The sequence below is a fragment of the Artemia sp. Qi Xiang Cuo genome, chromosome 4 (genome assembly GCF_049724085.1).
Source record: "Artemia sp. Qi Xiang Cuo chromosome 4, ASM4972408v1, whole genome shotgun sequence".
Taxonomy (NCBI): Eukaryota; Metazoa; Arthropoda; class Branchiopoda; order Anostraca; family Artemiidae; genus Artemia; species Artemia sp. Qi Xiang Cuo.
Window position 1 is genome coordinate 37,459,631 of NC_142797.1, and position 27,052 is coordinate 37,486,682.

Below are 27,052 nucleotides of genomic sequence, written 5' to 3' on the forward strand. Positions count from 1 at the left end.
TTAATCCCTCAAAGGCTCATTGGCCTGTACAAAGAGGGAAGACATATGAATTACAAACACAAAGATAAAAAAACAAAAGAAAATTTAAAATGATCACCTGCTCACATATGAAGGAGAAGAAAAGAAAATATAGATAAAATGGAAACTATAGAAAAAATTAGAATACATAAACTAAATTAATTAATTATATTAAATAGACTCAAAAAAAAAAAAAAAAAAGATCAAGGTAAAAAGCATTACCTTGTCTAGAAAAAAGTTACCTGTAGGATGTCAAGGAAATCGGTGTGCCATGACAAGTTTAGAAATTATTTCTTTGTTCACAGTTCATTTCAGGATATAGAAGAGTGTATGTCTTCTTGATTATTTTTCCTGGCTTTACATATCCAAAATATAATGACATGATAATCGAAGATTTTAGGAACCAAAAGAAGAAATAAATCGGAACTTCTCTCTTTTGAAATCATAATTTACGGTATTATTTCCGATTTATGAGAGATACGAAAAATTTGCCGAGGTTGTCGAAGAGATAATATGAAAAAAAAAGTCTACTTTCCCAGCTTAGAATAGTTTTGTTTTGACACTTTGTACAACATGAGGAAGAAAGTTTTTTTGTTCTGGAAAACTACAGGAAATTTTACATCTCCACTTGAACTCTTCTGCCCCGTTTTACGATTGCCATACTCGGATAAAATATTGAGTTTGCATCTTTAACCACTTTGGATCTACACACAGGTGGTCACGAGAAAACAAACAGCTGTGAAAGCAGTAGTCGCTGGATGGCCCAGCCACGTCTGCAATAAAAGGAGATTCTCGACAAAACCAATAATCAAAACCTCCCGCGCATTGGCTTGCGTGCACTATTACAGAGGGGGAAGGTAGCTTATCTTCTCTTTGGTGTTTTAAAGACAATTACTGTAAGTAACACATTGAAGACATACAAAACTGCTGTAATTTCAGGGTACAAACCAGCGAAGTAACTTGACTTCGATAAGGAAAAAAAATCCCAAAACCAAGAATTCATGATTATTTCCCACATGATTATTTCAACATCATCATTCGTCATCAACACACGTTGACTAAAGTCTATAAGCTATTGAGAAGTACTGCCTATTAAATCACACATCAAAGCCTAACTTGACTCCTTTAACCATCCTTCAGGTTTTTCTTTTGTGTATTCCTACTTGGACAAGTTTTGTATCAATGCTAAGGACACCAAATAAGAACTGATTTCTAAGAAAAAGAAATTTTAAGTGATCGTTCAATTTTTTTTTTTTTTGCATCAAAGAATGTGTGATATACCTAATTGCGAGAAACCTGGAGATCATGTGCTTTCAAGCTGTATTATCCTAGCAGATATAGACTCAGTATTGCCAAAACTACTATCGATTTTTCACACTCACTAGATCTCTAGGTGTATCTGTTGGTCCAGGGTTGGAAGCTCCGTCTAATCACCGGCGAATAACTTCTGAAATAATTTTTTCAGAAGAAAAACTTCTGAATCCAAAAAGTCGGTTATCTTTCGAAATATCCAGCAAGCCAATCCGGCCGAATGGTTGAATTCTATATTAGATACTAAACAGGGCGTGAATCAAAACCGTTTACTCATTTTTGTATTTTTTGAAACCCCAAAAGAAAATAAGGTACTTGTGCATTATACGGTATCCACGAAAGAAGTCAAGTTTGGTTAATGCCAATGAAATATAATAAAAAAGGAGGAATATATAATAGTTTAGAAACAAATTTGGGCTATATATTTGCACATTAGGGTTGGGGGGGGGAGGGGGTAAAGTATATCATATACTAAATACGTACCCTAACTTAACCTTGGTATCCCCCCCCCCTAAACCCCATAAAACAACAGGTTAAATATTGTAAACGCAATTAGCAATCACGCTTTGACATCCATTTATCTCTTGCAAATACCCGTTTGATGGGTTTCCATTAGTAGTTACTTGTACAGTCTATAGCGGTGGGTAACATAAAATACATAAGTACCGAAAATAAACTAAGCAACCGAAGATTCTCCGGAATACTTGGTAAGAAAAAACAACCTAGAAATTTCTGAAGCTCCTAAAAAAATGCAACCTTCCAAATATAAACATCTGTAAAATCTCAATTTCCTAAAATAAATTTTCTGTACCAAGAATCTAACAAATTTGTAATTTATGGGGGACAGAGGTGTCAATTCAGCCCTGAGGCGTTGGAAGGTTTTACAGCACGGTGATGAAGTATCAGTTTTCATATCCCTATCCGGCATTAACAAATGCCGTGAGGATTAAAAAAAGGTGTTTGTGTAAATGATGGACCATCAGATACTGTGGCTGGGACAGATTCACCCTCTAGCCCTTCCCCCCTCCCAGACCGTTATTTTTGTCTAATTCCTTTGGAAGTTAATCATTTTGCCTACGTGTACTAAACGGAATTTGACCTATATGTCCACGTGGTCTTGTTTGTTGACGCAGTAAGCCGACAAGAGCTGAGAACGGGTCTCCTCCTGGCGATTCTGTGCTGTTCTTGAATAAACACAAGAGTATTCTTGCGTGAAAAATTAGATTTAGTTGCGAATTTGAGTTTATTCTTAGTTTAGGACAAGCTGAAGATGCCTGGACTATTTGCATTTGAATGGTAAGAATCCTTAACTTACGAGATTTTGTCTAGTATGGACCGCCAAACTGTTACAAAACAACATAGGAGGGGGATAATCAATTATATTAACCACTAATTCTGACGTTTGGGCAGGAGCGGATCCAGGATTTTTTTTAGTGGGGGCGCAAAATAGTTTGATACGATATACTTGCTTTAGGAGCAAGTCTATTTAACGCAAACTTTCGTTAATTAAGCAAATTACACTACTTTAGACTACGTTAAGGGGTGGGCGCGCGCCCCCTCGCCCTCCTCCTGGATCCGCCACTGCGTCTGGGACAAGAAGCTGTGTAAAAATGGGCCTTTTTTGACGACGAGCCTCATGTAGGTTTGCAAATAAACCCAGAGAAATTTGATTTTCCGATAAAAGCGATTATTATATTCTTAAAGAGCATAAAAAAGGCATCGAGTGGTATGTTCACTTTATTTGTAAGTCAATAATATGAACTGCCAAAAATTTACCCAACATTCTACCTTCATTTTCAGTAATCATTTCTATTTCTCTGGCTTTAGTTCTGAAAATTCAATTCCTGTTATTTGAGTAGAATTTTAATTTTATATTGATTTTTCCACATTTTTTTCAAAATTTAGGAAATTTGTTTACATATCTTTAAAACCTTATAAAAGAGGTAAATTTTCGCAGTATATATTATTAACTTACGAATAAAGTAAACATTCCATTCGATGCCTTTTTTTATGCTTTTTCCAAATATAATAATCATTTTTGTCGCAAATGAATTTTAAATCCACCCCTATATATACCAATTCAGGGTATATATTTGCACATTAGGGAGGTGGGGTTAAAGTTTATTTCTGAGGCAAATGACAGATAAGTCTAAACTTTACTCCTACCCCCCCCCCGAAGGTGCCAATATATACCCTGAATTGAGATATGTAGGGGTGTGGTTAAATTTATTTGCGACATCGAGTGGTATGTTCACTTTATTTGTAAGTCAATGATATGAACTGCGAAAATTTTACCATAAAAGATAGGAACTTATCTGTTAGCCAGGACACACTCGAGAATTTGGATATATAAAATCAGATAATAACCGGTTTATTGCTCTTTGTATACGGAGACAATTAGCTTCGGCTCAGTGGAAAACTAAATTATAGCTATATTTTAATAAATATTTAAGGGGTTTTTCCCTTAAATACATTGTCAGAGGATTTTTTTTAAACAAATCGACTACTTGTATTGTTGGAAAATTTCAAGCGAAATAGTCAAAAATAAGCAGGACGGGCATTTCTTGTGCTTACAATATTGATAGAGAATTAAGGACTGCCACTATTTCTTATTTTTCTTCCCTTCCCCTTTTGGATTTTGAGACATGTCTTTTCTGGTAATCTCATTGAAAAAAAATCAATTCTTCCATTGAAAAAATAGAAAAACAACGAAATTTCCACCTGCCTACATTTAAAAAATGTTAGTTTGCCCCCCCCCCCCCCATTCCATTGGTAATGGATAATTTTCACCTAAATTGAAATTTCATTTGATTTGAACCTTCAGTCATGATAGATTTTTCATGAATTGAATTGATTCCTCAGTTTTGCTATGTCAAAAAGATGTAAATCAAGTTGTTAGAAAGATATGGATAACTTAAAAGTCAAAGCAATTTGATATGATCAACAATCTGACGGTTTCGCTTATGCAATCAAATCATAATTTTTTACGAGGTCGATCCACTTCCTCCATACATGGGATAATTTATGTAGCCTAAATGCACTCAGAAGTGACTTTAGGGTAGCCTATGCACTAGTGTTTTAATTTTCACTTAAATTCAATCTACTTTGCCAATTAATAAAATGCTTAGTGCCTTTGTTTCACTTGCTGGCATTAATAGTTACATTTTATTTTCTATAAAATATGAACACTGTGAAATATTTTATTATTTGAATTTCAAATCTTTGTCGTCAGTTGGGTTTTATCGGCCTGATATAAACTTGCTGCAACACTATCTTTATCAGAATTTTTGTTTGAATTTTAGGTACTGGTGCATTATGTGGGCACTGCTAAAGAAGTCAAGTTTGGTTAATGCTGTGAAATAAAATAGGATGAATATATAATAGTTTAGAAACAAATTTGAGCTATATATTTGCACATTAGTTGCGTAAATTGTAGCATACATTAAATACGTAACCTAACCTAACCTAGGTACCCTTCCCCTCCTAAACCCCAAAAAACAACAGTTTAAATATCGTAAAAGTAATGAAAACCACGCTTTGCATTCCATTTCTCTATAGCGGTCTCTTGCAAATAACCCGTTTGGCGGGTTTCGTCCCTCGTCAGTATATAGCAGTGTCCACATAATGCACCAGTACCGAATTTTACGCCCAATATCATGTTTTCGCGAATTGTTAGCTAACAATTCTGTTGCCGTTGTCCAAAAAAAATTATTTATGGGCTAACATTGTTGGCTAATAATTGGACGGCGGAAAAACCCCTTTAGTTGGTATTTTGATTCGGTTAGGTTACATCAAGTCTCGTCCCAACCCCCACCGTATTAATGAGCCCAGATATTGCCCTACGCTATATTCAAAAGTTTGCTTTCCAATTAGTTTCTATTATTTTTGTACTGATTTCTCCTCAAAAGTTTGTTCATGTTGGGAAATAGTGCGGTACTTATTAACAATCCAGTAGTCACGCGAGAAGTGAACTTTCATTAATGCTAATGAAATAAAACAAAATAGAATGAAAATATAATAGTTTAGAAACAAATTTGGGCTATATATAGTCCAAGTAAATGAGAGGCAAATGTTTAAATGGTGGGAGTAATTACCAATATTGCCAATTTAAAAAAAGAAAAAAACAAGTCAAGTGTTGTCTACAGTCTATAAGACTGTATCGGCCCAATTGGGGTAGGGTGGGGCTGGGACGCAATGGTCTCGGTAGCGGTCATTATATTTGGAAACGTGGTTAAATGGAGAATCGAATGGCGCTACTTTTTTTTTTATTATAGTGTTTAGTCGAGAATGGGAATCATTCTGAGCAATTTCTATAAAAATAAATATTAAACATTTTTTTCAAAAAACGCGACGTTTCATTTTGTCAGCAAACATTTGCTTCATTTCCTTAAAATAAAATCGCTTCAATGTAAACCATTCGGGTATTAGACATCACTTCTGCTAAGCAAAATACACCTGCCTCGACTATAGAAGCCATTCCGATTTCAAACGTTTCATCATTATAGCATGATACGTCCCACGAAATTGAGGATGATTTTACCCTCTGGGAAACAAGAAGGCATCTAAAAAATGTGCCAGAAGAGGAAACTGAAAAGTTTCACAATTTAAAACCTGGTCAAAATAAAACCACCATAAGACGGAAGCTGTCACCCATATTTAATGCTCAGTCGAAAAAAAAACTCCTTATGAAGGGAGGTGAGGCTTGCTTTGGTAGGGGCTTAGTTCATCAAATGGTGCTCAAAATATAATAACCATTGATATGCTAATCACGCAAAGTCAGTGGAAGTACAAAAATAGTTTATTTACAAATTCCAGGAATATATAAGGTCCATTGTCAGAGTCACAGAAGACTGTGACTCTTAGTCACAAACAAATGAGAACATCTTCATTATAAAATATATGAAAAATCTGATTTATTACAAGCTGTGGGTCAATTGTTTTTATGATATGGAAACTAGTTGGCCATAGAAATATGTAGGCTGATAGCTGCAACCTAGTAAAGAGCGAACAAACAGCCATAGTAACCAAAAGTTAAAAAACGCGTTTAGACAGAAACGCTTAGTGAAAAAAAAATGCCATCTGACACTGACTCAGGAATAATAATTTTTATTTCTGTTTGTATTAAAAAAAGTTTATTGCGAAAAGAAATTTATGGCAATTTCGAAAAAAAGCCTGAAACCCCTCGAAAATGGCGTTATATCAAAATGAACAGTGTACCATTGGAATCAGCATAGCTAAAAACCTTGTTCAGGGAAACCAAAGTCCCCAACCTTGAACGACAAGGAAAATCACTTTTTTGCATGGGTAGCACTTATCTGTCTCCCGTTTTTTTTTTGTTTTTTTTTTTCTTTTTTTCCAGGGCTAGAGGTTTACCAGAACACCATAGAGAAATGTTTAATAGCTCATTCAAAAGCTATTTCTCACATCTACGGGCTTTTCATAGATTTCACCATCTGAAACTGCCATATGGCACAAAAATGGCACATTCTTTGCCATTTCTCAAGGGGTGTGGCTAGCGGGCTACAAAAGACAGATGTTTAATAACTCACATAAAAGCTATTTCTCATATCTATATTTTCTTTATAAACTCCGCCACATGCAAGTGTTAAATGGCACTGAAAATGGTACTATTGATACCATGTCTCAATTGGGAAAGCTAGGGGCTAGTGGACTGCTAGAACTTCTTAGAGAGATGTTTAATGGCTGATTTAAAAGCTATTGCTCGTATATATTGCTCGTATCTACGTATCTCGTAATCAATTTTGCCATCCATAAGTGCCAAATAGCACAAAAACGGCACCTTTTGTCCCACCTCTTAAGTGGAAATGCTTCGAAGTATAAAACGGGACCATTGTAACAATTATGGTTCAAAACCATTATCTGAAGATTTCCAAGAACCCCTCCCGTATACTCTTCAAGTGCCACATGGCACTGAAATTGGCACTTTTCGTGCTATTTCTCAAAGGTTAGGGCTATCGGGCTACCAGAACATCGTAGACCGATATTTAATAGCTAATATCACTCATGTCTACGTTCTTCCTATAAATCCCACCATCTGCAAGTTCCAAATGGTACTTTTGGTGGCATGTCTAAAGTGCAAAGGCTGGAAATCGTGGGCTACGAGAACTTTTTAGAAAGGCGTTTAATGTCTCATTTTAAAGCTATTACTCATATCTACGTACTTTTATCAATTCTACCCTCCGTAAGTGCGATATAGCACTAAAAAGAGCACTTTTGGTGCCAGTTCTTAAGTAGAAAAACTTGGAAGCATAAAACGGTACCATCGTAATAATTATGTTCCCAAACTCTTCCCTAGAGATTTACAAGAAGCCCTCCCTTTTACCCTTTCCTCCAATCCCTATTAATTATGGTTGCAGTGGTAGCTGCAACCAGCTCCCCCCCCCCCAAAGTCATCCAATCACAATTTTGAGATAGCCATTTTGTTCAATATGGTTCAAAAGTCAAATATCTTTGGTTTTGGTATGACCCTCCTCAGTCCCTGGGGAAATGGCTGCACACTGTGTGAGTATCGGACATATTGATATCATGCGTATCGGTATTGGCATATTGATATCGCAGGTATCTAGACAGATTTTTAATAACTCATATAAAAGACATTGATCATATCTACGTCCTTCCCATAAATTCAACTATCAGCAAGTTCCAAATGGCACTAAAAACGGCAGTTTTGGTGTCATGTCTCAAGTGGAAAAGTAGGGGCTAGTGGGCTACCAGTATTTTTTAGAGTGACGTTTAATGGCTCGTTTGAAATCTATTACTCAAATCTACTTGATGTTTATCAATTCTACCATCCGTAAGCGTGATATAGTACTAAAAACAAAACTTTTGATGCTACTTCTTACGTAGAAAAGGTTGGAGGTATGAAACGAAATCATCATAGCAATAATTCTGGTCCAAAACCCGTAATTGGAGGTTTGCAAGAAGAACTCTCGTAAGTTCCTCCTGCAAGCCCCCTTCATAAGCTACGCAATAAAGGTAACAGCAGTAACATATCAATTCCGATTATTAGAGGTGTGGACCTGTAGGTATAGCGTTCGACTTTGAAATAGTGTCTTCCGTTCGATTCCTGCTTGGGTGTTGTTTTTTCAATTATAGTGTTCTCCCTTCTATACATTCAGTTTCAGATAATTTTAATGTTTTTGTAAATGTGATGCACTCATTTTTTTAAGCTTTGCCCAGGAAGGTATTTGGTCAAGCATTTTGATTCAAAAGGGAATATAGGTCATCTAGTTCATGGTTTGCAACGACATTCTGAGTAGATCTCTAAATCCATATCCCATAGAATGATGTACTTCTGTCAATATCCTGTGGGGGGGGGGGGGTGGATGGGGTCAAAGGTGGAGCTAATTTTCTTAAATCAAGTGAGAATGACAGTGAAAAATGAAGAACTAGACGTATAGTAACAAAAAAGGTAAAGATGTACTAAAGAAAACTGACCTGTTTCGGTGGATGCTTGAATTATGCAGGCTTATCTTAGTTTTGACAAGATTTCTGGAAAAACTAAGTTTCAGATGGGAGGGGTGGGGGATGGGCCAAACTGGAGTCTAGAGAAAAAATGAGGTTTGGAAAGGGAAGTTGTCCCCTCTGTCCCATACAAAATTTTACCTTTGACTCCAAGCCCCTACCGTTAAGTAGCTGCAGAGGTGTAGAAATGTGGTTCTGGAACTACTCAAAGTTGTATATTGAAAGAAGGATTACTTATTATGTAATCCTTCCCTATGTTTGTTCCTAGTTCCCTATGTTTGTAGGATTACAGAAAAATAGCGCTTTATGCTGAAAACTCAAAACAAAATAGGAGTTTCGGTACAGTAAAAGTAAACCATTTGAGTACACTTTTAATAATATAAATATAAAACATTTATATATTGTTGCTTTATTTATTTTTTCGTTTAATTTTTCATCATTTCTGCACAATGTGCTCTGTTTACTGTTTTACTATCATTTTTGATCCCAAAAGGACATTTTTGGGTTATTTTGTAGACAAGTTTGAAAGTGAAGGAATCTTATTAGTATTAGGACTACAAACTCGCTTTAGAATTTGTATCACAACTTAAAATTCTCTGTTTTATAGAGAGAAATAACTGGATTTCCAGAGTTCATGTTTCGGTTGATATGTTTCTCTTTTCGACTAATACTAGGTGAGACCAAGATATTACCTGATAAATCAATCCATTATTTTAAATGCTGTGTAATTCCTTTAAACTTATTATCTTTCTGTCTAAGTTTTTAAAATAATTTTAGTTGTATACTGAAAGCTATTGATATCACAGCTTTTGTAGGACTATGAAAAACGTTATAGATTAGTTTTCTTTTGTATTGAGGCTACGTATTTAATTTTGACTCATAAGTCAATATTCTTTTTTTTTAATTGGCTTTTGTGTTTTCAGTAAAGCACTAGTTTTCTGTAATCCTACAAACATAGGGAAATATCACCAGTTGATTTATTTGCATTAGTTTTATTGATATATGTTACATAGGCTGTGAAGTAGTAATTTTTGTTCATTTTAAGTTTCAACTCCGCTCTTTACTTCCCTCGGAAAAACTTTGTTTTTTTTTTAAATTTTATATAAACATGCTAGAACTTTACGTTTGTGTTCAAATAACCCTTTTAAAATATTTTGATTCCTGGCTCGAGACAATCAACTTTAAAGATAAAAATAAACACCATCTTTGCCTTGGCTATCTTTATCAGGAAAGTACGATTTTCATAATTTCGTAAATTTTATTGTAATTCCGTATTTTCGTAAATAGATGGCTGAAACCTTGGTTTTCAGAATTTTTGGATCTATTTTCCTGACTGTTGTCCCGCATTTAGTGGTGTTTCCTCTTTTTTATTAATTTATGCAGGAGGTTATATGCCGTTTTGGTATTTGTTGATTATACGGAACATGCTCAAGAATTACGTTTAGGTTACATCCCAGAAAACCGGTTTCATAGCTACAAAGACAGGTGACGAGTAATACAACGGATTGGACTTAGACAGAATGCATTGGACTTGTATAATTTGGGCTATATATTTGCACATTAGGGGGGGGGGGGGGTAGGTTAGGAGTACTGTTTAAATATTATACCCCCCCATAATGTGCAAATATATAGCCCAAAATATATTATTACATAACCTGAATGTTATATTTCATTAGGATTACCCTAACTTCGCTTCTTGGGTGTGTTCCGTTTTACTAACAAGTACCGCCGTTTTTTCATGAGTTGATTGAAAAATGTTTATTTGGGATAAGCATAAAAAACGAATTACTTTATGTATATATTGTTATCCATATTACATTTTTTTAGAGTGGTCGTTATCAAACAGTTCGTGGTAACGAACTGTAAGTAAGGAGCGACCCGGCTCAATGGTAACCGAAACTCTAAAAAACGGAATTTTGATAACAATAGATACATCAAAATGATCAAATTTTAATTCTGATTTCAAATATATAAGTTTCATTAAGTTTAATTTTGCCTATCAAAAGTTACGCGCCTGAGAAAATTTGGCTGGTTTTCGAAAAAAGGGGGAAAGACCCCCTAAAAGTTATAGAACCTTAATGAAAATCACACCATCATATTCAGCGTATCAGAGAGCCCTGTAGAGGTTTCAAGCTCCTATCTACAAAATTTGAAGTTTTGCATTTTTTGCCAGAAGAAAGATCACGGATGCGTGTTTTTTTTTTCAGGGGTGATCGTATCGATCCAGTGGTCATAAAATATCACGAGAGGGCTCATTGATACGGAAATGAAAAGTTCCAGTGCCCGTTTTAAGTGAACAAAAAATTGGAGGGTAATTAGGCCCCCTCCCACGCTCATTTTTTTCCCAATGTCATCTGATCAAAATTTTGAGACTGCTATTTTGTTCAGCATGGTCGAAAATATTATAACTATGTCTTTTAGGATGACTTAATCCCTCGAAGCCCCCAGGAGGAGGGCTGAAAGTTATGAACTTTATCCCATGTTAACATATAGTATTGGTTATTCGGACCAGGCTCAATGGTAACCGAAACTCTAGAAAACGATATTTTGATACAAATAGATGCATCAACAGAATCGTATTTTAATGCTGATTTCAAACATATAAATTTCAGCAAGTTTAATCTTACCCATCAAAAGTTACACGCCTGAGAATGTTTGGCTGATTTTCAAAAAAGGGGGAAAGGCCCCCTAAAAGTTCTATAACCTTAATGAAAATCACAGCATCATTCCGCGTATCAGAGAACCCTACTGTAGAGGTTTCAAGCTCCTATCTACAAAAATGTGGAATTTTGCATTTTTTGCCAGAAGAAAGATCACGGGTGCGTGTTTATTTTTTTTTTTCCAGGGGTGATCGTATCGACCCAGGGGTCCTAGAATATCGTGGGAGGGCTCATTGGAATGGAAATTAAAAGTTCTAGTGCCCTTTTTAAGTGACAAAAAAAATGGAGGGCAACTAGGCCCCTTCCCACGCTCATTGTTTTCCCAAAGTGACCTGATCAAAATTTTGAGATAGGCATTTTGTTCAGCATGTTCGAAAATATTATAAGTATGTCTTTTAGGATGACTTAATCCTCCGAAGTTCCCGGGGGGAGGGCTGAAAGTTATGAACTTTACCCAATGTTAACACATAGTACTGGTTATTGGGAAGTATACAGTACAGACGTTTTCAGGGGATATTTTTCCTGGTAGTGGGGGGGGGTCGGGCAGGGACGTACGCAGGGGGGGGCCTCCGGGCCCGGCCCCTCCCCCCCGGAATCTCACGATTTTTTTAATTTTCCCATAATTTTCTGATTTTTCTCACAGAATAATGGGTTTGAAGGATTTTGCCCCCCCCCCGGAAAAAAATTGGGCCCCCCCCGAAAAAATTCCTGCGTACGTGCCTGGGGTTGGGGGTTATGTAGGAGGATCTTTCCATGTAGGAAGTTTTCATGGGGGAAGGGACATTGCTATGAAGGGGACGCCGGACTTCCCAGCATTATTTAAAAAAAAGAACCCTACTGTAGTTGTTTCAAGCTCCTATCTACAAAAATGTGGAATTTTGTATTTTTTGCCAGAAGAAAGATGACGGATGCGTATTTATTTAATTTTTTTCTAGGGGTGATCGTGTCGACCCAGTGGTCCTAGAATGTCGCGAGAGGGCATATTCGAACGGAAATTAACAGTTCTAGTGCCCTTTTTAAGTGACCAAAAAAAATGGAGGGCAACTAGGCCCCCTCCCACGCTCATTGTTTTCCCAAAGTCACCTGATCAAAATTTTGAGATAGCCATTTTGTTCAGCATGTTCGAAAATATTATACGAATGTCTTTTAGGATGACTTAATCCCCCGAAGTTCCCGGGAGGAGGGCTGAAAGTTATGAACTTTACCCAATGTTAACAGATAGTATTGGTTATTGGGAAGTATACAGTACAGACGTTTTCAGGGGAGATTTTTCCTGGTAGTGGGGGGGGGTCGGGCAGGGACGTACTCAGGGGGGCCTCCGGACCCGCCCCCCCCCCCCCAAAAAAAAAAAATCTCATGATTTTTTTTCATTTTCCCATAATTTTCTGATTTTTCTCACAGAATAATGGGTTTGAAGGATTTGGCCCCCCCTAAAAAAATTTGCCCCCCCCCCCTCGAAACAATTCCTGCGTACGTGCCTGGGGTCGGGGGTTATGTAGGAGGATCTTTCCATGAAGGAAGTTTTCATGGGGGAAGGGACATTAAATAGAAAAAAACAAAAGTTTGACTTTCTCACTTTTTTTTTAACAATAAAAAACTTTAGCGTAAAGAGCAAGGCGTTAAAGGAGGGGACAGCCCCTTTCATATACGGAATAATTTCTGTTCGTTTTAAGTTTTAATGTCGCTCTTTACTTTCAGTTAAAAAAACTTGTTTTTTTTTATTTAATTATTGACAAGGACTGTTCTGTATTTACCGCTTATTACCAAGACCGGTTTGAAAAACCTCGGTTTAACAATGAAAATCTTTTTATGAGAGACAGAGATGGTTTTGCCTTTCAACGGACCCACTCTTGCGAACCGGTTTGTGGAATTATGTGGGCCATTGAGCCGTTTGCTATTATTTTGTAAATGCCACCTCAGAGGCTTGTAGTTTTGATGTTAGAAGAAATAAAATAATGCAATTTTTAGCATGCAATTCAAGGTATAAGTATTTTTTTTTTTTAATCTGGATCTTATTACATCCAAGGATAGACCTAAATGAAACGCAATGGCCCTTGCATATTAGCCAGTTTGGCAAAATGAACCAATTTTCACTTCGGGTAATTCGTTTCTCCTGGACAGAGAATTAGACGGTGAAATAGTGCCAAAATTCTTTAATGTTATTGACCTCCGAGATGCCTTTAAAAAATGGTTTGCAATGTGGTGCTAATTTGTATGCTTGGTAGTTCTTTTGTAGTTCTTTTGCGCCGTGGCCGTTAGTAGGCAAAACTTTGGGGGAATCCCCCCTCCTAAGACGAGGTTTGATACTTATGTATTATAGCGACCCCACTCAAGAAGTCGAGCAAGGTTAATCCCAATTATATGTAGCAAAATATGATGAAAATATAATACTTTATTAACGAAATTATTGCAACTACAACAAAGAATTACGGAAAGCAGGCCGCCCAGAACGCATTATATTAAATACCTAACCGAACCCAATTTAACCACCTCTATGTTAAATATTCAATTAAAATATACCTGAATCATGGTTTTTCTCACTCAAACTAAGCTAATTATAACCGACTGCAGACAGACAAACCGGTTCTACTCAAATCAAGAACTTGAGTGGGGCGCTATAATACACAAGTACTCAAGGCATACAACTTCACAATAAAATGGTATCAAAAACGAAATTGTGTTTATTATAAAAAAGTGAAACTGTGTTTTATGTTGAAAAAAAATCCGTTTTTTGTAGTTTTCCTCTCCTCCTGTGGAAATTCTTAACTGAATCCAAGGGGAAATCGAAGTACTCAATTTGCCTCAAATTGCCAAATCAAAATGGTATAATCATGAGATGTACGTTGGCATACCTGTAAATAAGCACTACAACCTTCACCACCCCGTGAAAAAAAAATCAAAAATCGTGGTGCAAAAAATGTATTTTTCTTGTCCCCCTCTCCCCACATTAAAAACTTTTATATTCATCTCTCTTCCAAAGGATGGACCCTTTTGCAAGTACCGGTGTCATCTAATAGGTTTTATATTTATCATTTGAATTTAAGTTATATTAAATAAATTATGTATTTTTACAAAATTTATATTAAAAAAAATGGCTCATTTTGCGATACAAGCGCATAAAAATGCCAAACACGCGTTTACTCCTGCTAGTGTTCCAGCTTTATTCGGGAACAACGCTACCTTTTGAAAGAATACGACAAATTTAAGTTGTTTTTGTTTGTCATCCAATTGTTAGCTGACAATGTTAGCTAATGGTTTTTGTTAGGACGGCAGAAACAAAATTATTAGCTAACAAAAATTGCTAGCTAAAAATTTGCAAAAATGTGATAATTAAAAAAATCACAAGCTTGGATATATGGCTTGCAAATGTCAGGGGGTGCTCTTGGGGCCAAGATGACCACAAGGGAACAAAAAATGGTGTATCCATTGGTCAAGTCAAAATAGCCGAAAAACGTTCTGTCGCCAATTTGTTGAATAAAGGTTGTTCGCCAGTTTTTCCAAAAGTGTCAAGAAATATTGGCAGTCCTGAATTCTCTGCCAGTGTTAGAAGCATAGAAACTAGTCATCCTGCTTTGCTCCATCATTGGTTTCGAATATTGTGCTTCAAATTCTCCAAAAATGACTATTTGTTCGAGAAATTCTCTAACAATGTTAGTTAACACTGTTAACAGTTTATGTTTGGACGACGGAAACGTAATTATTGGGAAAATTGTTTGATTGCAGTATTCGCTTGGATGGCGGGAAAAACCCTTTAAACGAACTTTCACGACCATCTGAATTCCTGCTCGTATATCTGAGAAAAGGAAAATTGAGTCTTTCCAGAAAATATTTCGTAAAAAATGACTACCTTAAATAAATATCTAAGAAAGAATGCTGATGATGAATTTCCACTGGTTCATTAGCATTATAAATTATTTTAGACGTTGACAGTCATAAATTTGGCTGCTTGGTTAAGGGAAGAAAACTGTTTCTACCTCTTTAGGCTGTTTTAATGTGTAAATGAGTCTATTTTGGGCTTGTTGCATTTTAGTTGTGGAATCAAAAAGACTGATACACACTGCTGAGCACAGTTTATATAATTAGCAGTATGATCTTTCCCTATCTCACCCATTATAAAAACACGGACCGAGGTGCGAGTGCTCCAGAGAACGTATAAACATAAGCGACATTAGATCTTTTCACGGGTAGACGAAGCATAATCACCTACAGAACAAGTACTGACAAAACCACTTGGCCGGCTCACTAATAAGTGGACAATAAGTGCGCAAATAAGTGGGAGGAGCTTTTTGTTCGCACCGAGAATGAAGAGCCAGAAATCATCTGCGGTAAACTTACTGCTAATTAAATATACTGTGCTGCTGAGTAAGCAAGCATTAATTAAAAATTTACTAGGCACGCGTAACGGAAAGGAAAGTAATTCAGAATCTCGAAAAGAGAAAGGTATGTAGAGGAGTCAAACTTTGGGGGGGGGGGTTGCCCTCCTAGGTTTTAAAAATACGTTTTTGGGGTGTTTACCCTGGAATATATCTTTCCTACGGTATTTTCATCGTGAAATTGAAAAATGACCATTTTGTCCCTCTCCCCTCTTAAATAAGAAAGATACATTTTGCTTCCCCAGTAAATATTCGTGGATTAACACCGCTGAATGTAGTTAGGATGTTTGCATTTGCTTATGGATTAATTGACTGAATCAAGTTTTAGGGTGTCCCAAAAGAAACTGACGGATTTGAAATTTGAATAACTTCTTTAATATTTGATTATACTCATCAAATTTTACCAGTAGGTAGATGAACCCTTCCGCGATTTATTTTTAGATGTAGTAAGGTGTCATACTATCATAGTCTACTTATTCTTTTTTTTTGTTTATTTTAGAATATTCTTAGATTATTCATAATTGGTCAATTATGCCGCTAGGTATGTGCGCAGGTGTATTTTATTATGTTATGTATATTTCATAAATAAAATATCTATCTATCTATCTATCTAAAATGCCAATTTCAAAGTACCGAAATTGTAATTTTGTAAAAAAATCCGAATAAATAATTTAAATTTTTGGATCTACCAAGTTTTCTGTAGTATTTACTGTATCTTGAAAAAACAAGAAACCCCTGGGTTGGCCACTCCCCCCTTCCCTGGATACAACCATACAGTTCATTAATAGGCAACTTACACGAAGGTATTATCCTATTATTTTCTTTTTACTTTTTGAGGCAAAAATACACTTTTTCGCTCGGTACTTTTTTTATTATGATACCAAGGACATCGAGACAATGTTTTTCTGCTCCCTGGACCCGTATTAGGTTTATTCACTCTCCGAAAATAGTGCTTTTCCCAGATTTTTCTTTCAATTGTTTCAAAAGTATGAGGTTTTTGGGAAGTACCACTTTTGGTCAGTGTTGCTACGCTGTATGGTCAAAGTAAAAGAAAAAAACTAATTATCTAAATTTGACTACACTTTTTATCCTTAAAAATCTAAACATTAATATTATGCTGATTTCCGCAGACAACTACCTTCAAAGAAGAGCTAAACCTTCTTAAGTTGTTTGTTTTCACATGGTTTTAGCTTGTTTTTACGATGAATTTTCATCCGTTATTTATATATATATATATATATATATATATATATATATATATATATATATATATATATATATATATATATATATATATATATATATATATATATATATATATATATATATATATATATATATATATATATGCATGAGCTAAGACTATGTCAACGAAAAGTTACCTATCAAAGTTCAATCCCATGCTGTTGCTAAAAATAAACAAACTAACCTGGTGGAACAAAACCCAACCTGCGAGAATCAAAGCCAATAAAACACAAGTAATTAAAAATTAAATTTCGAATTTTGCTGCCTTTTTATTCTTAATTTGGCGGCGCCAGGTATAATTGAATGTCTAGGCTGTATAACTGGATGGACTATGTGATAGAACAGTTATGTTGAGTTAATTTTTTTTTTTGGGGGGGGGGAGATGGTTTTCTGGAATTGAATTTTTGTTCTGGTTGAAATTACAACTTCGCTAAGACCGGCCCCGCCTCCTGCCCCGCTACCCCGCCTTCTGGAATGTTTTACAAAAATTTTTGTGAGCTAGAAATTTTTTTCCTATATTCTGTCTACTGTGGATTTTACATTACAAATGATTGTGCTATAACATATTATTAAATCGAATTGCGAAATGTGTTGTTGAAATTTGTTGCACAATACTGTTTTGTAGCTCATTGTAAGTAATGAACCTAAATATTTTTTCCTTAGATTATATACAAGGAAAAGGGTGTTTTTTCCTATTTTAGTTTATACTCGACTATAATCCCCTGTACATACCAAGAGGCGCAAGTTAAGAAGCGGATATACATTCTCTCACGTTCACACAAAATTGCTGTTTTATCTGTAAACCCAATATTTTACTTCTGAAATGCGTAATCCTCTGTCTATCCAAACATTAATTATTTTTTATGGCTGATAATCTATGTTTTTGAAATTGATTTTGGTTGTAACTATTTTGAGCCGATTCAGTTGTATTCTTAGTTTTCAACCGAACAATTAAAACAAATCGGTAAAATTGACTAATTTGAGGAGAAAAATCTAATTTTCGATCCATCTCTATATGTTCATTAATGTGTATATTGTTCTTTTCCAAATGTTTTTTTTTTGTTACGGGGGGGGACACTGTGTTTGGCACTTCTTTTTAAGGTTTTGCTGTAACACAAAGTTAGTAGGCTATGTTTAAGCTATAATAATCCTTTATTATTATAAAGAGCGTAATAGTTATTCCGAAAATCTAACCAAACTGTTTCCCATCCAAAGTGTTTTGTAATGATTTTTAAATATTTTGTTCAAAATAATAAAAAAGCTTCAAAAATAATTGGACGAAATTATAAATTTGTACCTACAATTTCGGCAAGTAAATTTGGATTAGAAAGTTTGCCTAAACAACGGAAATTTTTTAAAGAACACAAAATTCCCAAACGTTGCACAAATAGGAGTTGAAAAATGATTTTGCTGAAACGCAGAATGAGGAGAAAATACTGTTTTTGTTTTTGAATTCAGCGCAAAAAATTTGATCATAATTGCATATTTTTGTTCTTGAACAAAGATGTTTTTTGTCCCGTCTCTCGGTGTCATTACTAGTCTTTTTTTTTTTAATACCCTTCACTTCTTGAAATCCTTTTCAAAAACCTTTGAGTTTTAAACTTAGACGGAACATAAAGTACCTACCAAGAATGTGAAAAAATGAGAACTGATTGAATAGGCTGGCTAACCCAGTGTTGCCAGATTGTGAACCAAAAACCAATGTTTTGTCTCAAATCCAAAAAAAAACTTTTACTATTTCCGAAATAAATTTGCACAGGAAGTGATTGTTTGACTCAAAAAGAGTATTGAATGTTGTACCAAATTGTAAGTTTATTTGCTACCTATTTCATAACGGTTCTACAATACAAGTTAATCTTTTCTTTTATAAAAGGAATTGGTAATATTTTATCATCAGCATTTAAACGAACCATGGAAAGGTTTTCTGAAGCATCTTCCCCCCCCCCCCCATTTCCTCTCTAAGGGGCACTGACCTTTGATGAACTTGACAAACTTTGTTTTATAACAATGAAACTTGCAGAAACATATCTACAGCATATACAAGGCCCGGTGAAAGTGTTTTTAGCTTCATAACTTTGTTCAATTCTGCTTTATAGGGTTTTGTAGATTTATAAAAAAGTTTCTCAACTTTGAAAATAAAATGTTAAAATAGCTGAAAATCCAACTCAAGTAATTAGCATTGTGTTTTAAAAACCTAGGGTTAAAAGAAAGCATACTCTAACGAAAATTAAACAAAAACGTAATGTTTTTCAGAGTTAAGACTGGTATTAACCTGTCTTCTATGCAATTTTACAAGCCTAAGAAATAGGAAAGGAGTTGAAATTGGAGTTAGAAAACACCTTACGTGGACATTATTTGGAGTCTGAGTTCATTCCTGAAAATTTCGTTCTCCTAATGCAACAACTTTCCAAGATTTTGAAAAGCTCCGCGGATAGCATCTAGAATACCGCCCATCTCTGCTTGTTATAGTAGTTGATGACTAGAAATATGTATGCACAACCCTACCTACTTAGGCGTTAGGATTTCAGCATGGAATTAAAATAGTGTGACATATACTCTGCGCCAGCAGCAAACTTAAAATGAAATCTTGTGTTGTAAATCTTGGGACTACCCTCTCTTGGATTTCTCTTAAATTGTCTTGTTTACTAACCAAATCAATATAGGTGGCACGGCTTGGGGTTTTCTCCTCTGATCGACTATTTCGATAAGTAATAATTTGCCATCCACTAACAACTGATTCTATTTTAATAGCATTGTAATCAGAATTCGCCTTATTGCAGTCAGAAGCTGCAGCGCAAACATAGTAAAATCACAAATTGTATGATAAAATCACTAGTTTTTTTTTATGTAAAATCACCAAATCACTAAACAAAAAGAAAAATTACTAAGTTTGGTGGTGAATCACCAACAGTGGCAAACCCGGTCAGAACCAGGGCAGGACTGCAAAAAATGGGCATGGACATGGGAGACATAAAAATATTACAGATAACTCTTGATTTGTTACTCTTTAATAACAGCTAGCTAATATGCCGTACCTTCAGTTTTTAAATAAAAAAAACAAGTTTTTTTCCAATGAAAGTAAGGAGCAACGTTAAAACTTAAACGAACAGAAATTATTACGTATATGAGGGGGTTCACCCCCTACACAATAGCTCGCTAAAATTCGTATTTTGTTCCAATTCTTTAAGAATGACGCCTGAATCACAAAGACCGTTTAATTAGAATAGATAACTCTTTTGAAAGTACTAAAAACAGCTTTAGCGTAAAGAGCGAGGTATTGACTAGGGGGCGAACCCCCTCATATACGTAATAATTTCTGTTCGTTAATTTAAGTTTTAATTTTGCTCCTTTCTTTCAGCGGAAAAAAACTTGTTTGTTTTTTTATTTAATTTCTGACCGTTTTTTAAATAATGCTGGGAAATCCGGCACCCCTTCATAGAAATGTCCCTTCCCCCATAAAAACATCCTCCATGGATAGATCCTCCCACGTAACCCCCACCCCACCAGAAAGAATCCCTCTTGAAAGAGTCTGTATACTTCCCAATAACCAACAATATATGTAAACAATGGGCAAAGTCAAAGTTCATAACTTGCAGACCTTCCCTCGGGGACTGTGGGGGATTAAGTCATCCTCAAAGACATATTCATTGCATTTTTGACTATTTTGAATAAAATGTCTGTCTCAAAATTTTTATCGGGTGACTTTGGAAAAAAATGAGCGTGGGAGGGGGCCTAGTTGCCCTCCAATTTTTTGGTCACTTAAAATGGCTCTAGAAATTTTAATTTCCGTCCGAATAAGCCCCCTCGCGATATTCTAGTACCACTGGATTGATACGATCACCCCTGGAAAAACAAAACACAAAAAAAGAACAAACAAATAAACACGCATCCGTGATATTTCTTGTGGCAAAAAAAAAAAAAAAATACAAAATGCCACATTTTTGCAGATGGGAGCTTGAAACCTCTACAGTAGGGTTATCTGTTACGCTGAATCTGATTGTTTGATTTTCATTAAGATTCTATCACTTTTAGGGAGGTTTCCCCTTTTTTCTAAAATAACGTAATTTTTTCAGGCTCGTAACTTTTGATGGGTAAAATTAAACTTAATGAAACTTATAGGCTATATTTGAAATCAGCATAAAAAATACAATTCTTTTGATGTATCTACTGGTATCAAAATTCCGATTTTTTAGAGTTTCGGTTACTATTGCGCCGGGTCGCTCCTTACTTACAGTTCGTTACCACGAACTGTTTGGTAACAACTTGAAATAGTTCATGTCTGAAAATTTCCTCTGCTGCTGCACATTATACTCTGCTGCACATAAATCTTTATTTTGACCGTAGTGTTTGGCAGTAAGATTTGGTAGTAGTTTATTGCGTGAAAAGTATTGGATCCGAGTGATGTATGGATTGCCAAAGATAGCAATTTCTTCCCCAAATAGCAGGCCATGCCAAAAAAGCAAGATCAAAATAAAAATCGCCAAATTTTAAGCCAAGGGGTCGCCAACTTTCCGCCACTCGGTGCAAATTCTCGGAGTGTAACTTATGCCTCGCAGTACCGCCACGCTTGCCACGCACCACCTGGTGTACGTTATCGTTGTAAGCCGACGACTACTTGTTTAAGCCACAAGCCAGTTACAAAAATCTGTACGCCAATTGCCTTGGAAATTAGTAAGTTTGACGTAAAATAAGCCAATGTGGTGAAGCTGACCTGTGTTGTATTCGTTGAAAATCCAAATTCCCTCGGCGTGGATGATTCGAAAGGGGCTGTGACTTATTTGCAAACTGAGAATTGTGGTCCAACTTTCTACCGATCTGTCTAATCGTTCTTTGTATATTTTATTATGTTGACAAGACTCTTGAAATTAAAAAAAAAATGATGTGTTCCCTTTTTCTATTTGTATAAATAGCTAGAAATCTTTTTTTTTTTTTTTTTTAGCAGAAAGAACACTATGAAAAGTTTTACTAATTGTAGGATTATAATCAGGGGCGCACATCGGGTTTCGAGTTGGGGAGGGTATATAAAAAATGAGCCGACAACTGCTGACACATAAGCTAAATTAAATTAAAAACATAAGGGGGAAGGGCCAAATGTCGTTTCTCTTTAATTTTGTCAATGAAAGTGTCAAAAAAGAAATTTTTCTTTGAAAACATAAGAAATCCAGGGGATCGAAAGATCCAGGGGCACTGCTCCCCCTCCCCTCCATTGACGCCACTGTTGCCTTGTAATTGTACTTATGATCCCCCCCTGGTAATCATTTTCGTAACGACAGCTTCCTAACGCTAAGGCTTAAGAAAAAATCTTTTCTTATAGCCATGAGATAAGACCATGAAGATGTAATAATAAACGTCTTTTTTATATAGCAGAGAAACTATTGCAGCGAGAATCATTGCATAAGAACATTTGTGTTTAGTGCCAAAGCTTCAACGACAATTTTTTGAAATGTTTCTTTCTTGGCTGTCACGAAGCGATTCAAAATTGTGGATATATTTAGTGAAGGTCACTTGTTTTGAAACAGAAAATTTTATGTTAATAGCAGTAAAAACTTTTCTACATCGTGTTGCCGAAACTTCTTTGCAATGACTTTGTTGTAATTTGGTTCAAATTATTTGGCCGTTGGGAAATTGATTAGACAATAGTCCATAAAGTATCTGAAATTTTCACTAAATTGAACAAACGTCGTTGAAATTCAGAACCACAGTATAAGTATCTATTAACAGTAGCGAAAAGTCCTATACTCTCTTTTTAAGATTTTTGGCACATATCAGTCTAGATCTCTCTTCATGACACCGCCTTCGCGCCCACGTAATGACAGATGTTAGCGACTGAACGCCAGTCGTAACTGAAACTGTTACTGTGACGCAAAGGGATTTTTTCTTTCCGAGTGCTTTAATCTGTATCACTTCTGAAAAAACGTTTCGCTACTGTTCATATATACTTGTTTTTGTACCTCCTGTCAAAAACTCTCTAGTCAAGACATGTTTACTTGGCTGTTTTAACCAGTAGCATCATCTGCCGTCATCAATTTTTGCTTATCCCTGTAAATACCAAAGAAGTCGTGTCGGAAAAACTAAACTTTAAACTGGATTTTCTCGAAATTTTGCTAAGGACTTAATGATAGGAATTACCATGTCAAAGAGCAGGGTCCACAGGACCTGACTTTATAATTAAATATAACTATCTAGTAATATCAGATTTAATTTAAAGTTGAAGTGTAATTACTTTCCAGGTAATTGTGACGTTAATAAACTAAATCTTTTACTAGAAAAGAAAAGTTTTGCGTGAATTTGGGAAATACCAATAACATCAAAATAAAAACTTTTTTTTTATTACCTGGCCTCATCTTCGGTTTATTCATAATTAAAAACTCGGATTTTCTACGATTTTTCTTTTGGTTGTTATACACATATTTAAGAATTCTTGTTGTTGTGGAAATCCTCTCCTTTGTTGCCATATCGAATCGTGAAAGAGGCAAGTGGAAACTTTTCTTGTTTACAAACAAGGCCAACCAATGTTTATAACACCCAAGCATTGTATATAAATAATAGATATATTATATTATCTATATCAGTGCATCCAAGTTATCTCCAGCTGATCGTCGAGTAATACAACAATCAACAGGATGATATGATACACTCAAAATATTAGTCGGGCTTTTAAAAAATAAAATAAAAAAACAAGTTTTTTTTAACTAAAAGTAAGGAGCGAAATTAAAACGAACAGAAATTATTCCGTATATGAAAGGGGCTGTCCCCTCCTCAACTCCTCGCTCTTTGCGCTAAAGTTTTTTTTATTGTTTTAAAAAATAAAGTTGTGAGACAGAGTCAACTTTAGCATAAAGAGTGAGGCGTTCTAATAAGTTTTCAAAGAAAAGTAAAGAACTCCATTAAACAAAAAATGAGCAAAAATAAAATCAAATAATCTACCAAGCGTGAAACTACCACAAATCTGCATCGATAAATAAATGAAACCCAAAACGAACAGAAATAACAATAAATAACCGAGTCAGACTCAAAACGAGCAGAAAATGACATAAGTTAGGCTCAAAACCCCCTATGCCTTCCCAAGACCAGAATATAATTTGCACTTTACTGAAACAAAAAATACAAATGAATGTGCATAGTCAGGTTAATATACATATAGGCCTACTGATATTTAGTAATCAAAAAGTTAAATTATTTGATTTATTAAAGTTATAAAAGTAAAAACATTTATATTTTTTCAGTAAAGTGCAAATTATGTTCTGGCCTTGGAAAGGAATAGGGGTTTTGAGCCCAACTTATGTTAATTTCTGCTCGTTTCGGTTTTCATTTATTTATCGATGCTGATTTGTGGTAGTTTCACGCTTGGTAGATTATTTTATTTTATTTTTGCTCATTTTTTGTTTAATGGTGTTCTTTACTTTTTTTTGAAAAACTTATTTTGTGCAAAAGGTTTTTTTAATTAATAAAAAAAAAAAAAAACACGCATCCGTGGTCTTTCTTCTGGCGAAAAATACAAAATTCCACATTTTTGCAGATAGGAGCTTGAAACATCTGCAATAGGGTTTTCTGATACGCTTAACCTGATGATGTGATTTTCATTAAGATTGTATCAATTTTAGAGGATGTTTCCCCCTTTTTTGAAAATACGGCAAATTTTCTCAGGCTATTAAATGTCAAAGGTTTAAACTAAACTTGAAGAAATTTCAATGTTGAAAGTCAGCACAAAAATCCCATTTTTTTATGTATCTACTGGTATCAAAATTCCGTTTTTTAGAGTTCCGATTACTATTGAGCCGGGTTGCTCCTTACTTACAGTTCGTTACAACGAACTGTTTGATATAGGTAAGTGGAAGTATGAAAAAAAAAGTAATAAAACTGACATTTTTAAACAGAAGAAAATAATGATTCTATTCATGTGTCAATAGTCAACTAAAGGGATAAATATAACAAGATAGAATAGCCTAAATGGTCTTTCTAAAAAGATGAATTTGTCAGTAAGTCAATTAACTAATAATTTGAAGTTTTTAATCTTGAATAATGTTAATAATATCCATATTAATGCATAGCTTATATTTATGGTTGTGTTTCATTTTGCCAAGGCAATCAGGGGAATTACACATCTAGACCTCCACGATACTATGGACTCTTATTGCTAATTTTCTGTTGGTTTTTCACAGACATTTCTTATTTTCAAACTTGGCGCCCGCGAAACGAAAAACTGCCTAACTGCATATGGAGCTCTTTTTTACTAAAAATTGAGTTCTCGTTTTTTCCTATTTTTTTAAGACGTATATGGTCGTGTCAGTTCCCACTGAACCAATTTTAACAATCAAATTTCATTGTTAGTGTCCTTGATACTTCAAGTGTATTTGGGAAAAGGTGCAATCCATAACCATTTTCTTTTTTAGGCCAAATTTTAGCAGTGGAAGTGGAAGTGATGAAAGCGTTGAATCCAATCGATTGTTTATTAACACTCCCCCCAATGATGGTATTTCTGGTATAAGAAAACTTCGGTAAGTGACTTTTGTGGTAAAATTCTACTTTAGCTACTTTTGGCCATCTTGGAAAGGGGTTAGATTAGGAATATGAAACTTTCAGGGATGGGTCTACAGGCTAAAGTATGTCCCGGGAAGGTATTTTGATGTACCTACCTCCACTCCTTCTCCCTCTAGAAGGTCCTGAAATTTGCCTACATGACAGGTGTATTGAAATTGTGACAAAGCAACTTTTTACCTTAATTTTCAGCTATCAGTTTCTTTTTCTCTGGCCTTTGTTCTGAAAATAAAATTCCCGTTATTTGGGTAGAATTTTAAGCCATATCAATGTTGTTTTTTTCAAAATTTAGGAGATGTATTTGCATATCTTTACAACCTTATAAATTGGGATTGAGCAAAGTTGTGAAGCTAAAAACAATTTTGTTGTACTTTGTTTAAGCAGAGGGTTCATTTTGCAAGGTTTCACTTTTATAACACACAGATTTTTAAAGGTCATCAAAGGTCAAGACCCTCTAGAGGAAGAAGGAGTGGAGGTAGGTACTTCAGAATGCCTTCCCAGGACATACTTTAGCTGGTACACCCATCCCTGAAAGTTTCTTTTCACTAACCTAACCCTTTTCCAAGATAGTCAAAAGTAGCTAAAGTAGAATTTTACCGACATTTTTACTAACGACAATTATTGTCATATTATGTTTGTCGGTGCTTGTACGACATAGCGACCATACTTGTTACCTGAGCGAACACACTCAAGAAGTAAAGTTAGGTTGAAATATTGAAATATAACAAAGTATGAGGAAAATATAATACTTTATTACCACAATTATGGAAACTGCAACACAGAATTATGGAAAGCAGGCCGTCCACAACGCATTATATTAATGGTACTTATTAAGAATTCGATAAACGCGCGAAGAACCGCATCTAGAATCCAATGAAATCCTAATGAAAAACAAGTTTCTGCTGTCTTGTGAGGTATTGCTCACTCCGTGAAAAATGTTTAAACTTTAGTTTTTTGGGGTTGAAGGAGCAAAAAAGGTACCTAGTTTAGGTTACGTATTTAATATATGCTTAGCTTTACCCCACCCCCATAGTGTGCAAATATATATCCTAAATTTGTTTCTAAACTATTATAGTTTTATCATGCTTTGTTTTGTTTCATTAGCATTAACAAATCTTCACTTCTCGAGTGTTTATCGGATTCTTAATAAGTACCAAAACCTAACTTAACCTAGCCCAACGAACTCTATATATTAAATTTTAAATTAAAATATACCTGAATAGTAGTTTATCACACTTAGGCTATGTTGATTATCTCCGAGTGTACACAGAAAACCGGTTTTATTACAGATCAAGAACAAAGCATGGTCACTATATCATACCAATACCTATGTGTCTAAAGACAATATTATATAAAGTTTGTTCTTTTGAATATTTCTCCATGAGGCCTGACTTTTTATTGGTGGTTCTGAAGCGATGCTTA

General features: G+C 35.1%; 1 protein-coding gene across 1 annotated transcript in view; it reads left to right on the forward strand.

Annotated features, from left to right (window-relative positions):
• The window catches only part of Atg13 (Autophagy-related 13), a 78,903-nt gene that overhangs the window by 33,266 nt on the left and 18,585 nt on the right, over window positions 1-27,052 (forward strand). The window contains exon 6 of the mRNA XM_089088285.1: window positions 25,486-25,590. Within this exon, the coding sequence (XP_088944411.1) occupies window positions 25,486-25,590 (105 nt within the window). The remainder of the gene's footprint in view (window positions 1-25,485; window positions 25,591-27,052) is intronic.